This window comes from Malus sylvestris, chromosome 12, assembly GCF_916048215.2.
Source record: "Malus sylvestris chromosome 12, drMalSylv7.2, whole genome shotgun sequence".
Taxonomy (NCBI): Eukaryota; Viridiplantae; Streptophyta; class Magnoliopsida; order Rosales; family Rosaceae; genus Malus; species Malus sylvestris.
This window is the reverse complement of record NC_062271.1, coordinates 24179640-24193019: the sequence shown is the minus strand read 5'-3', so window position 1 is coordinate 24193019 and position 13380 is coordinate 24179640. Positions and strand designations below refer to the sequence as shown.

The 13380-nt window shown below is 36.5% G+C and overlaps 2 protein-coding genes and 1 long non-coding RNA gene across 4 annotated transcripts; 2 read left to right on the top strand and 1 right to left on the bottom strand.

Annotated features, from left to right (window-relative positions):
* The first annotated feature begins 733 nt into the window (after positions 1 to 733).
* On the top strand, positions 734 to 2688 carry LOC126593677 (uncharacterized). The gene is made up of 2 exons (XM_050259782.1): positions 734 to 1775; positions 2010 to 2688. The coding sequence occupies exons 1-2, from the start codon at positions 869 to 871 to the stop codon at positions 2366 to 2368; spliced, it is 1266 nt and encodes a 421-aa protein (XP_050115739.1). The 5' UTR covers positions 734 to 868; the 3' UTR covers positions 2369 to 2688.
* A 5048-nt stretch (positions 2689 to 7736) lies between these two features.
* LOC126593681 (uncharacterized) lies at positions 7737 to 8932 on the bottom strand. 2 transcript variants are annotated; one of them, XR_007613013.1, is made up of 3 exons: positions 8745 to 8932; positions 8441 to 8552; positions 7737 to 8135 (listed from the first exon to the last, which is right to left on the bottom strand). It is a non-coding gene; the product is annotated as an uncharacterized LOC126593681 (long non-coding RNA). The 2 variants fall into 2 exon arrangements; XR_007613014.1 differs by having other exon boundaries at positions 8441 to 8545; positions 8745 to 8931.
* Positions 8933 to 11850: 2918 nt separating this feature from the next.
* On the top strand, positions 11851 to 12827 carry LOC126593679 (uncharacterized). Its single transcript, XM_050259784.1, has 3 exons — positions 11851 to 11965; positions 12250 to 12420; positions 12537 to 12827. Exons 1-3 carry the CDS (start codon positions 11914 to 11916, stop codon positions 12689 to 12691), a joined length of 378 nt encoding a protein of 125 aa, XP_050115741.1. The 5' UTR covers positions 11851 to 11913; the 3' UTR covers positions 12692 to 12827.
* The last annotated feature ends 553 nt before the right edge of the window (positions 12828 to 13380 follow it).

Here is a 13380-nt window from a genome sequence, read left to right as displayed (position 1 = left end):
ACCCTTTATTTTGTCCTTATAATTAAAACTCAAAGTTTTCAAGTTATTTTCATTAGTTTCCTTTAATTTTTTACATGTGGACCAAGATGTAACTTGCAAATAAAGACTAAAGCTAGTAATATTTTAAACTTGAATTTGAAATATGACGATCTTACCGCCACGCAGCATTAGTACTTGATGTGATATAAATAGAATTGATATTTTCATAGACCATATTCTATAGTATAGGCCAAGTAGAGTTCTTAAATAAAGGAAAGGGAACATCGCGGATCCATTTCACTTAATTCTTTTTATTAAACAATATGAATTCTTAAAATTTGATTTAATGTTTAAAGTTATTAAAACTTTTAAAGTGAATCCGTGTTTTTAGCCGTTAGATCAAATTTCAAAAGTTTGAATTGTTTGATGAGGAGTATTAGATAGAAGAGATCCGAAAGATTCATTTCCTTAAATAATAAGGAAAACTAATGAAAATGACTTGAAAACTTTGAGTTTTAACGATAAGGACAAAATAAAAGGTAAAATGAATAGCATCATGATTAATTTTTTAATGTAAAAATTTAATTTTTTGTTAACTACCGAAAGCTTCTCTTTAAAATTCCTAAATAATAATCCACTATAATTCTCCATGGCTGACAGCAACACGTTGAAAGGTCAAGTGTTAAACTAATACATTCTTTACGCGACCACAGTGCGCGTCTGAACACCAGTTTTCCCATCTTCTCTATATTTCTAGTTCCTAATGTGAACTCAACGACCAAAGTCTTCAATCCTTCCTTGATAAGCAACCAGCACCAATCACCCAAAAACCCCTCTCTCTCTCACTCCTAAAACACAGCTTAAACTCTCTCTCTACAAATTTACAGTCATGAGTAGCAACTCAGTTCATCAGAACTCCGGCTGCTTCAATATCATCCTGCGCAGGCTTTTGTGCAATGGAAGCGTTCCGACTCATCCATCAGACCAAATTTCAGATTCTAACACAACCCAGCTCGCAAAACCCCCCAGAAAACAAAACCCTGATCCCAAAATTCAGTCTTCAGCTTCTGTCACGCCTGGAATCGTGGCAAGGCTGATGGGTTTGGACTCGTTGCCGGAAACAAATTGGGTTTCAAGAGGCCCGGACTTGGTCAGTCGGAGTAGGTCACTGAGTTTTGCAGATTACTTGATGGATTTCGACTCGAATGATCATCAGAATCACCAGCATCGAAGGGTTCGAACCTCGGTCTCTTTTCGCGAAGTCCCGGAGTTAATGAATCGTCAGAAGAGCAGCCATGATTTTGTGGTTGTGTATTTGGACAATGTGGGTGAGAAATCGAAGGAAGTTGGGTCGAAGGTGAAGAAATCCGAGTTGAGTTTTGGGGAGTTGAGGCAGGGGAAGAAGGAACAGAGGAACAAGAACAAGGAGAAAAACAGAGAGAGTGGTGAGATTATGAAGGAGAAGAAGAAGGAGAAAATAGTAATGATAAAGCAAAACAAGAACATTTGTAGGTTAAAAGATGAGCCCAGAAGGGATTTTGGTGCCAAATCTTCAAAGGGTTCTAAAAATGGTGGTGCAAATTTGAAGGGGGAGAGAGAAAATATTGCAATGAAGAAGACAACCCAGAAGAAGAAAGTTGTGGTGGAACCAAGAATCAAGAAGAGAAAGCAAAAAATTGAAGCAGAAAAGGAAAAAGTGGCTGCAGATTTTCATGGTTCCTCAGAGAATGATACAAGTGTTGCTTCTGTTCTTGGCATTGATGACATTTTGATCGAGCATGAAGCTTGGTTATCAGGTTTGTTTTGTTTCCTCAAATTTTGCTTTTCATGTTACAACGAATATTCTAATTACTCTAATCTTTAAATTATAAAAAAAAAATAGATTCGAAACCGAACGTAGAATGAGCATACAGTTGATCAACTTAACTAAGCGCATGTCTGCTTTTGTTTCCTCAATTTTGATTGCAATTTAGCACGTTGTATAACCAATTTATTCTAAATTCATTTTTGTGGGTTAATTTTTCTTATAGGATATTCAATTCCCATGGATTTGAACTCTAAGTTGAAACCGTCGCCAAAAGCTCCATTTAGTGACAGATCAGAAGTGAACGTAGCTAAAAGGAAAGATTTTGAGCCGATTAAGGAGGAGGAAACCAGAGACTACGCAGAGCTGCTGGCTTCCAAAATCCAAAATTGGATAGAGGAGGATTTGAAAGAATCAAATTGGGTGGCCAAGAATGCGGTCGGGTTCGAAGGTTTCGAAGAAATCTGCGAGGAATTTGAAGGGCGGATTCTGGACATGCTAGTGCACCAGACCATTGATGAATGTATTGAGATTTCTTATGAAAATATATGGGGAAATCTGTGGACTTGCAATGCTACTGCTTGAAGAACAAGGAAACTCTTCTGAAATGTCGTAAATATTCTTCGATGTTTCAAACCCTAGACTTTTAGTTGAAGCTTGAGCTCTTCCATTTAGGTGTGAAAGGAGTTCGAGCCTTTTAGCGACAGCTGAGGCACTGACACAAGTATAGCAGCAACGAAAGCAATTGGAATATGTGCTTGCTTACACCTCCTGCCTCCATAAAAATTGGCAGGATTTTGTAGTATTTTCCATGAAATTCTAAATGTAATTTCAATGAGTTTATACACTTTGTCTTGTGAAAATGTTGAATAATTATAATCTTATAAACTGATTAGCATTGACTATGATTTAGTTTTTCTGAAATTGAATATTTTCATATAAACAAGCTTTAGCGCAAGAAAGATTTTTCTTTGTGATCAAATGGTCCCTTTCTTTAGTACTTTCTACATATGAACATACACCCCCAACAAGGTGGTAGGTGGAGAGTGTTTAATGCCACAATATAATGTCACATCTACACTAGTATAGTACAGCAAATTATTATGATCAACCAAATAAAAACATAAGAAAATTAATGGAGATGACATGAAAACATTGAGTTTTAACGAAAATAACAAAAATATGTTGTAAATGAATATTATTATGATTGACTTTTTAATGTAAAAATATGATTTTTCATTAAAATGAACAGTACCAGAGATGTTTGATTAATACTCTTTGAAAACGAAGCTTTCTGCATGACAATCCACTGATAAAAAGAAGAAACTTGCATTTATTTTGTGAAAACTTTGATGACTTGTGTAGTTTATGTTGATACATCATAGGGCCAAGAAGTCAACAATCCTACAGAAACGTTAGCCGCCTTCCATATGAGTTTGTACATTTAGTGCAGTTCCATCATTAGATTATGAAAGCTTAACATCCAATATAAGTCGTTACCAAGGAAGAAAATATTAGTAATATCAGAAATATCGGTAGTCTGAAAACACGGAAATATCGATGGAAATATCGGGATAATATCGATATCGATAAAAATTACATGGAAACCATGGAAATTGTAAGAAAAACTTGGAAATTTTTAATGAAACTTTGCAGGATGTTTATTTAGTCAATTATCTATTAGTTTATCACAAAAAATTGGAAGAAAATGCATTGCATGATGGATTTAACTGATTTAAGTGGATTATATAGCGAGCTGGCAAACATTGTGAGTGTAGAAAATATGTAGTAATTAATGAAAGAAGTTTAAACACACCATAATCATTTATATATAATTAATTAGTACAATATTGAGAGGTTTTATTTAGGATATTAAAAAAAAAAGGAAGTGAATAAAATGATGAAGAATAATGTGCCGAATTTGACATTTTAAATTTCTTACACATAAGCATGCGTCTAGGCGTTGAAGTTCCAAATTATAGTATATCAATTAACGATTGAAAATCAATACGTTGAATAAGACTAAACTTTAATTTGGATGCCGATTATGTTTTTTCAAGTTTATATAAAGTAAAAGAATTGAATTTTGGAAGCCAGGAGTGTGTCAATTGTTTTATAATTCGTCTGAATACATATATCAGGTTGCTACTCAACGTAATTTGAAAGTATATCTAGTGCAAGAACTTGTCTTTTTTTGTTGATAAGCAAAGGGTTTGTAGCTTTTTTTACTAAGCAGTAGAACATATTATGTTTGTTTAATCTTTAGCATTTGATCGTTGTCCACAAATATAGCATTTAATCTCACACGCCACCACACACACAGAGAGCAAGTCAGAGAGTGAGTGACACGCCACCACACACGCACTTCGAGACCCCCCACACCACACATGCACACAGAGACTGAGCTCAGTCTCTCGATCCTTCCTTCTCTCTCTTCCGAGTTCTGAACTTCTGAGTCTTCTCCTTTTCTTCTCTCTTCTTCTGAGTCTTCTCCTTTCCCTTCTCCCTTCTCCAGTTTTCCCACACACACACAGACATCATCTCTCGATCCATCTCTCCACTGCGTCTCCCTCTGCTCCTCCCTGGCATTCCTCCTCGTCGAGCCCGTCACCATGTCCCGCGACCTCTACCTCTCCTCCGTCGTCCCCATCGGCGCGATCCTCCTCGTCCGCGTCTCCCTCTGCTCCTCCCTCGCCTTACTCCTCGTCGAGCCCGTCACCATGTCCCGCGGGCCGCGACCTCTACCTCTCATCCGTCGTCCCCATCGGCACAATCCTCCTCGTCCGCGTCTCCCTCTGCTCTCTCTCTCTCCTCTCTTTCAGCCGCTAATCGAATACGATCTGTGAAATGCTTGCTCATTGATCTCTCAGCTCCGTACGATCCGCGGCCTTCCAAAGATGATGATCTTTAGCACTGTAACTGCCGGTGAGGTACTCGATTTCTTAGCTTCTACTGTTTTCTTCCAGATCTTGCTCGAATTCAAGCCCTTGCTTCTCGGATTAGTGTAATTTTGTCACTGATTTGGTATAAAGTGGTGATTTTTGTTGAAAGATAGTGATGATTTTGTTCCGTTTGGTTGCAGGTTTCGTTCTTTCTCGGAGTTATTCCGATTCTCCGGCGAGGTTGTGACTGTCGAGAAACCAAAATATCGCGATATTTTGACGAAAATATTTTGGATACCTATTAAAATATCGGTAAAACAAAAAACCAATAATATCGGCGAAATATCGCCGATATTATCTATTTTTTCTTCCATGGTCGTCACTCATAATGAGGTGAGCCGAATTATGATAGCATTAGCCGTGTAGGGTATGTGAGCCTGCGAGTCATAATCGTAGACGACTAGCCATAGAGTAGTCGACGACTGATGGTAAAAATCAAGAGATGCGTGAAAACATAGTGAGATTATTCTTTCGTCTTCGGTGAAAAGTTATAAGTAGTGTAGTAAAATCTTTGTAATTGAGATTTGCTAACCATCGTAATGATCTTTCTCAAAAATCACAAGGTGCTAAAGTGGCAGGATATGGGGTCTGCAGGTTTTTGTGAAATGGATGCTCTTATCGTGTTCTTGATGAAAAGAAAACCAAATCTTGACTATAACTTTGATAGTGGCAAACTAGCCTGTATAAGGTACAACCTAAGATGGAACTGAATTATTTTCATCGACATGTATTTTTTGTTTTAAGTTCGCCAAGACGAATGCATCGCTTTCCCGCTGTTGTAGAAAAAGAGGATGCTCTAACTAAGAATTCTAAGAAGACTTGTTCCAACACCCATTTCTTGCTAATTATGTGATGATAGAAGCACTTTCATACAAGTTTGGTGCTAGGAGTCCTTCTAGTCGAATCAATAATCAATAGAACCAATAGGAACTTCTATGGGGAAATTATGATTCTCACTCAAGACCTCACATAGTAAATTGTTAAAGGGTCTGGCAACCGGGGGAAATCAATAGGAACTCCCCATTCTAATAGATGTTCTACCTTTCATTATTAACATCCAATCCATGCTAATAAGAAAAACAAGCGATTGCTAGTCAGCTTTCATTTCATGAAAAAAATGGTAGGGGCTGAGGCTCTGATTTCACAGGTCTTCCTGTTATAGCAAAAAGAAAAAGTGGAACTACAAGTATGAATGTCCTTTAGAAATGAAGAAAGTTGGGGTTACACCATAAAACTAATTGGCAATACGGTGAAAAGTCAAACCTCTTATAAGCCCATGCAAGGTCTCTCCTCCTATCATTGTGTGACTTATTCTCAACACGGCCCCTCACGTGTGGCGAATTTTCAAGCCTAACATGTGGACAACACAATGGGGTGACATGGAGCGCGGGTGGCCATTTGGCTTTGCACGTGAGACAACCTACTCTAATACCATGAAGAAAATTGAGGTTCCACCATAAAATCAATTGGCAATATAGGGAGAAGCCCAACCTCCTATAAGCCCATACAAAGTCTCTCCTCCCATCAATGTGGGACTCATTCTCAACAAGTGTCACATGCTCGTTTTGAGTGGAAGTAGGGTGGGAACTTCAGTCAGGCTTCCACACGTGCATTGAAACCAGAGTCTGCTACTCGTTGTAGGCAAAAGACGGTTTTAACCTCATTCTCCTATCTTAAATAAGGCCTGAACGGTAGCATAAAAGCCTTGGAATGGCAGCCGAGCCTGCATCTCACTTTCTTTTTCTGTCAAAAGCTTTCCACGTAGGTCTATAATAACTGTTTGTCAGAATGATTTCTCTTACAATGTTTGAACTTGTCTTGTTCGCCAATGAACCAAAAATAAATGAAGGAGGCCGCCTTAAGCACCAATTAGAGATATTTACCATTAATATTAAGAAATAAAACGCGGAGTGAGTTTCTGCTGCCCAAGAGATTGGGTTTTTACCCTTTATTGGAACTTTTGGCATTTTATCCATTTCTTACATCGCGTGAAGGGATTACAGGAGGCTGAAGCCCTATCTGGAACCCCCCTAAGCACTGGTAATCCTAATAACAAGAAAATTTTCTGTATAGCAACTTAACTAGCCACTCTCGCAGACAGGTAGGACCACGTATATCAGAGGCTGTACATACGTAAGGAGGAGACGTATACTTTCCTTTCACCAATTCACAACGTGATATGCGATCATTGGACGAGTGATTTACATTTTAAACACCGTGTTAAATATTATTAAACGAGTGATGCCATTAAAATTATGTTTTAGTTGCAGGAGAGAATCTCTTCTATATTACACCCATTCCTTATGAAAGTGCTTAGGCTTCCCCCAATCAAATTTCTCTCCCCAGACACACATGCAATCTTTCCATCTAGACACGGCGATCCTGTCCCCACGTGTTGGGCGAAAACACATGATGCATGCGAAGTGCTCCTTAGTAAATGAGAACTGAGGATTCTATATATAAAGAGACCCTAAAAACCATGAGGAGGATCATATGGATCATAATGTTAAGGGTAATTCGTTTGACATCTTTATCTTATAGAACAGAGTGCTTCCACTTTCCAAGAAACCCTAGAATACAGCCACGAACATGAAGGAGAAATGGAAAGAAAATAAACAACCAAGAAAAAGAGCATTCATTGAAACCTTCTTAGAATGTAAATGGCATTGGTAGGGCTGGTACCGAAACTCTTGTCCCAATTTCCAAACCGAAGTTATCGGCAATCCTAATTTCAAGATTGATCCTAAGTCAAATTTTTGAGAATCTCGAAATAGTTTCAGAATTTCGGAACAAATAGGGAATCCCGAAATATTTTTGGCCTTTTGGGCTATTGGATTAAAACTTAACATATTGAACTTTTGGGCTAAAATTTAACCTTATATATTGAAATTGTCAGCCCAATTGACATTTGCAATTAACATAATCAAACCAAAATCCTTGCCTATATTATTAAGTAACAAAATCGCCTATTGCAATTAACAAAATCCATTCCGCAATTAATATTGGACAAATTTGAACTAACGGGAGTAAATTAAATGTTTGATTAACTGTGAAACATCGGACAGTACTAACATCAGGATATTACTAACAACAGTTAAATCGAAAGCCAAAGATTCCCAGCAAAGCTATCCAAACGCAAAGACAATCAGTTGTTCTAAGTGATTGACTTTGTACGGTTCTTGTTCAAACTATTTAAACGAGCAAAAGTAGTGAAAAATATCAATTACAAACAACATTTCAAACAAACAAACACACCAAATCAAAGCACCAATGGATATCGATAGTCGGATGTTTACCTAGCAGCAGTGGGACACAAGAGTACCTTGCTTGTTGATCTTCCCCACACGAATAGATACGAGAGGTATACAGAAGCACCTAGCAAGCATTCCAACTTCCGCCGGCTCGAAATGCTATTCATCAAACACAAAGTGTGAGATCATCAATTTACAAAACCCGAAATCAATATAAACTTAACCCCAAAAACTATGCCCACATTTCGACAGGTTTCAACAACCTCCATATCAGTTCCATTTGCTAAATTTCACAAAACCTAATCTAGAAGAACAAACTTTTTTATTCGACACAAAACGAATGCGATGCATCGAGCAGTGCAGAAGGAATACACCAGAAACAGAAATATTATATCTCAGGTCCATTACAAAGATGCAGAGCAACCATAAATCAAGGTAAATGAACCATTATGGTTTCCACTCACTAAATCAAAGATCAGTGCATGATAATGTTGTATCGGCTCTCCGTGCTTGGCTGCAAGTCCCGATTTCACAGAGAGAGTTCGAGGAGGAGGCTAAGGAGCTCGGGTCTGCTAGCTTCGAGGAGGAAATAAATGAATTATAGAAGAACCATATGATTAAAAAACCCAAATTTCAAACAAAATATAACACGAAGTTGAAAACCCCAAATCCAAAACCCTAGAATTCAAATGCCCAAATTAAAAACGAATTGAAGCCACAAACAGACTTTACCACATCAAGATTACCTGATGAAGACAAGAAGATTACCTTAATGAAGAGAGAAGTAGAAGGAAGCAGATGTGGCTGTATTGATTATCGAATGCAGAGGATGTTGTCAAATGCAAAAAGAAAATGGAACACTGGATGTAGTGTGAAGGTAAGGGGGAGAGAGTGAAAGAGTGGAGGTTGAGGTGGGTTTGGGGTCGGGCAGACAGTTTCAGTATAGTCTGAAAGTGAAGTTGAGACTGAGAGAAGGTTTCATTTTGAATGAACGGCTGTGATTAATTCTCAACCAATCCAACGGCCTGTAATAGTTAAAACTATATATATTTTAACTTCGGTTCGGTTTGGTATTACCAAAAAAGTCAGATTGTGATACCGATTTCCCTACCGAAATTTTCAGGATTTTCGGTTTGGCTTTAGGATTTTTTTGGTACGGTTTAGGATTTTCGGTAGTTTTTTCTACCCCTAGGCATTGGTACTTGAAAATTACTAAAAGAGTAAAAATTTATACCATTTAGTATGAATATTGATGAATCGATATTATATTATATATTTTACTCTTATCTTGGTATTAATTTATTAGTTATTTTGTGAGAATTGTAATACTTTGATTTATATTCTTAATGTAGGACTTTCGACTTCCTCTTGAGCAAAAAGTAGTCAAACGGTGGAATTTTTTAGCGATTCCAATTAGAGTATGTTTGTGAGTTTCTCAACTTGCTCGTGTCAAAGTTTCACATTTTTCTACGATTATTTTCTGGCAATGAAATAAAGAAGAGTTGTTGGAAAGTGACTTTTTTTGCTTAATTGCGATTTTTTGAGCTCAAGATGACTTCCAATGGGTTCGTGGCCTTCTAGAGAAGTGTTTAGCATAATCCAAGCTTTAAATCCAGCTTTTTGGGCTGATTTTGGAGCAGATTTGAGTCCAAAACTTGGCTGATTTTAAGCAAATTTTACTAGTCAATTTAGGATAATATTTCTTAATTTATTTTAATTTATTTAGTTTCCTAGTCTTATTCTAAGACCTTATCTAGGTAGAGTTTTATTTTGTAGTAGTATAAATAAAACTTTTTAGCCATTATTAGGGTTGGAGAGAAGACACATTATTCTGGAGAATTTCAAACTTTTTTACGTGTTTTCAATCACTTTTCTAGTTAATGATATTTTCTTTAGTTTTTATTATGATTATGTGTCACTAGTTGTTTTGCTAGGGAGAGGCCACGAGCCTTAACATGAATATGTGATTTATTAATTTGCTTATGAATGGATACATGTTTGCTTTGAATCATTAATCATCATGATTAAACTATCTAATTGTCTTAGTGATTCGTGACCATTAGGGTATTTAGACAAGTAATTTGATGCAATTTTTTGTTGAAACATCACCCTAAAATTGAGGAGGGCTTCTTGTGATTAGTAATTGTAAGTTCACTTAAGACGAACATCACACGCTTAAGGGTTGCATGGTTTTTCAAAAGGTTTTCACAAAACTTAATGAGTCTTGCATGTTTATATTTGATTTGAACATCACAGACGGGTTGCATGTTAGATATACGTTTTTGTTTGAACATCACGAGGAAAATATGTATTAGGAAAACCTAACATTCAAAATTTCAAAGCATGTATATGGAAATTCATAAATAATTAGTAAAATTTCATAGGATTGATAATGGTGACGGCGGAACCCTACTGTTTAAATTGTTTTCCAAACTGTTTTATTTTGCTTTCTTTACTTTGTTGATCAATTTAATTGTTTTTAGTTAAATTCGTTTTTGTTATTTTAAATTTCAAAATCAACCTTGTCGAAACTTTGTTTCAAATAATTAGCTGAGGATTAGTTTAAATACAAATTATTAATTCAATTCCCATGGAAAACGAGCTTACATTGAGCTGATACTACGATAACTGTGTACTCTTGCAAGTATTTTAAGTGTTTTTATCCATACTTTTACTGGTAAAAATCCTATCAAACATTCTTCAACCATCCAATAAACCCAGGAAAGCTCAGGCTGGTTATTTAAACCCCACCGTGGGCTATCAGCGATGACCTGTGATTGAAGAATAATTAGGGTTTGTAATCAGTCCATTTTCACTGTGAAGGTTGGTTGTGGTAACTTTTTCTTTTACGGTTTACCACGCCAACTCCATCAAAAGTTCCCAAATAATCATGATTACGGCCCGATTATGGAAAAGGATGTGGTGCACTATTGTAACCAATTTCAGGCCTTTGCTGCTGCTGCTGAAGCTCAGATTGCTGCAGCTGATTATAATCACTACTTTGTTTTTGCCACAAAGTTTGCATCATGGAAAGGACTTGACAACCGATTTGGCAAAGCCGTCAACCAAGGTGGACTTCAAAGGACTTGATTGACCACACAAACGAGTTTGTAAGGCAAGAAGAAAGATTATTCCGAAGGGAAAGGAAGTATGAGTATGAATATGCTAGTGCTAAACTCATCTATGGCACATGGTTCATGATTGTTTTGTTTTAGTATGATGAAATTTGGATTAGAGGTGTCAAATCAACCTATTGAGTTGTTAATGAGTACCCGTTCTGACACGTTTAATTTGTTATTACAATAATATATAGGCAAGGTTGGTAGTTGTGATAATGGTGTAAGATAAATCAAATTAAATGAATCTTAATGTGTACCCATTAACGACCTTATGAGTTGATTTGGCACCTCTAGTTTGGGCCAATAATCCACATATATTTTGTATTTTTTAAGCTGACCAAAAAAGAAAGTTTTTGTATTTTTAGCCTTCATTCGAGTTCAACTTCAATTCAAGGTGAACTCTGGGGCTGAGTTCTGTACAAGTGTGAGAGACTAATGTAGGCTATAAATACCTCTGTAAGTCTTTCCAATCCTCAAAAGGATAGACTGTCGTGGCGAAGTCATTAGCTAAAAAGAAAGGCCTAAGTAATTGAAATGTAATTTGTTTTAAAACTCACAGGCAAAAAAAATGTGGAGTGATCTGGAGTGTAATTTGTTTGGGGCACTGAAGCACGCAACATGCATGACGGCCATCAATTGAGGCTTAGAGAATCCCCTACGTACGAATAAATTATCTTTATCTTCTTCCCCTTTAACCTCCTCACCATTGAGTTTGCTCTACACTATGCTATAAATATGATACACAAATCCCTAAGTTTTCATCCTATGCTCGACATTCTATCTAATTAAGCGTTATATTTTGAGTCTTAGGGAAACAAATGGAGAAAGCCAAAGTGATTTTCTTGGTGGCGCTTCTAGTTTTTGCCTTTGGTATGCCACTTTCTTTTCACGTTGCATTTCTATGTTTCGGCAACACAATTGTAAAATTTACTCATCTAAACTATGAAGATAAGAGAGAGTTCGAACTCAAAACGCAGTAGATTGATGAAGAATGTGATATTGACCAGGCCAAATCACTACTTACCTTATTTATTTCTAAAGTTTAGTTTTAATTTATTATTATTATTAATCAAAAACTGTCGTCCACAATAACTCATAACCGTTAGAAACTGAATGAATAATCTAAAGATGAAAATGTTAATCGATTACTGTAGGTTTTTCAAAAGTAATTGAAGCAAGAGACACAATAAAGGACGCATCAGTGCAATGTGAACGCCCTGTTGATTGTCTAAGCTTGTGTGGTGAGTGCACAGCCAACATGTGCAAAACTGGTCGATGTGTTTGTGGCTGTGCAAACAAGAAGTCCATGGCAGAAGCAGTCACTGGTATGAAAAGGTAATGTTTTCATAAATTCTTAATAGTAACTAGTTAAGAGTAGTTAACTAGACTATCCTGCTTAATTATTTGATGATATTAATTATTTTTTCTTAATTTTTAACAGGTTCTCGTCCTGGAGTTGGAGTTGAAAGTCGACGTCGACATGATGACCCCCACCACTTCTGTTATTGGGACTGGCAGTGCGAGTACATGGCAACATGCCCACCTGGATGCAACGCTGACCAATGTAACAATGGATATTGCGCATGTACTTGTTAGTAAAGAATTTAACACCATTTCTCAAATAAAAAGTTACCACATAAATAAAAATAAGAATAAAAATGATGTACGGACTAAATGAATGTATTCAAATTTGATCCGATCTGTTACATGAATAAACTCTAAATTGTTATTATGATTGGTCACATACTGCTTATTTTTTTATTTAAAAAAATGGCACATTTGCTATCGATCTCCTAGTTAGTTATATGCGCAAATACCACCTGAATAAAAAAAAAACTAATAAGTAATAACCATCTGAGTGCCACCTACATATGGAGATAAATGAAAATTCTAAATGAATTCACAAAATTTTCAGTAGCTTCGGTAATAGTAAAGAAACAATCCCCTTCTTTAATAAGAAACTAGTCTCTCTGCTTGCGCTCAAGTGCATACGAGAGACATTTTTTAATATATAACTAGTGCTAGGCACTCTTAAAAGTGTGTAACGTTAATTGTTTATTATTGTTATTCGTTTGGTATAGACATTAATTGTGCCGCTATAGTCATTGTGGCTTTGGGTTTTGCATTTCCTGGAATCAAAGGAAGGGATGGATCAACTGGGCACTGATGGAAGAATTGCATGACGAAAGGGTACTTCTCATCAGATACAGAAGATACTTTTGGAACATATCCTTTGAATTATTGGTTTATATCCTTTCATCGACAGATATGAAATTCCTATCGAT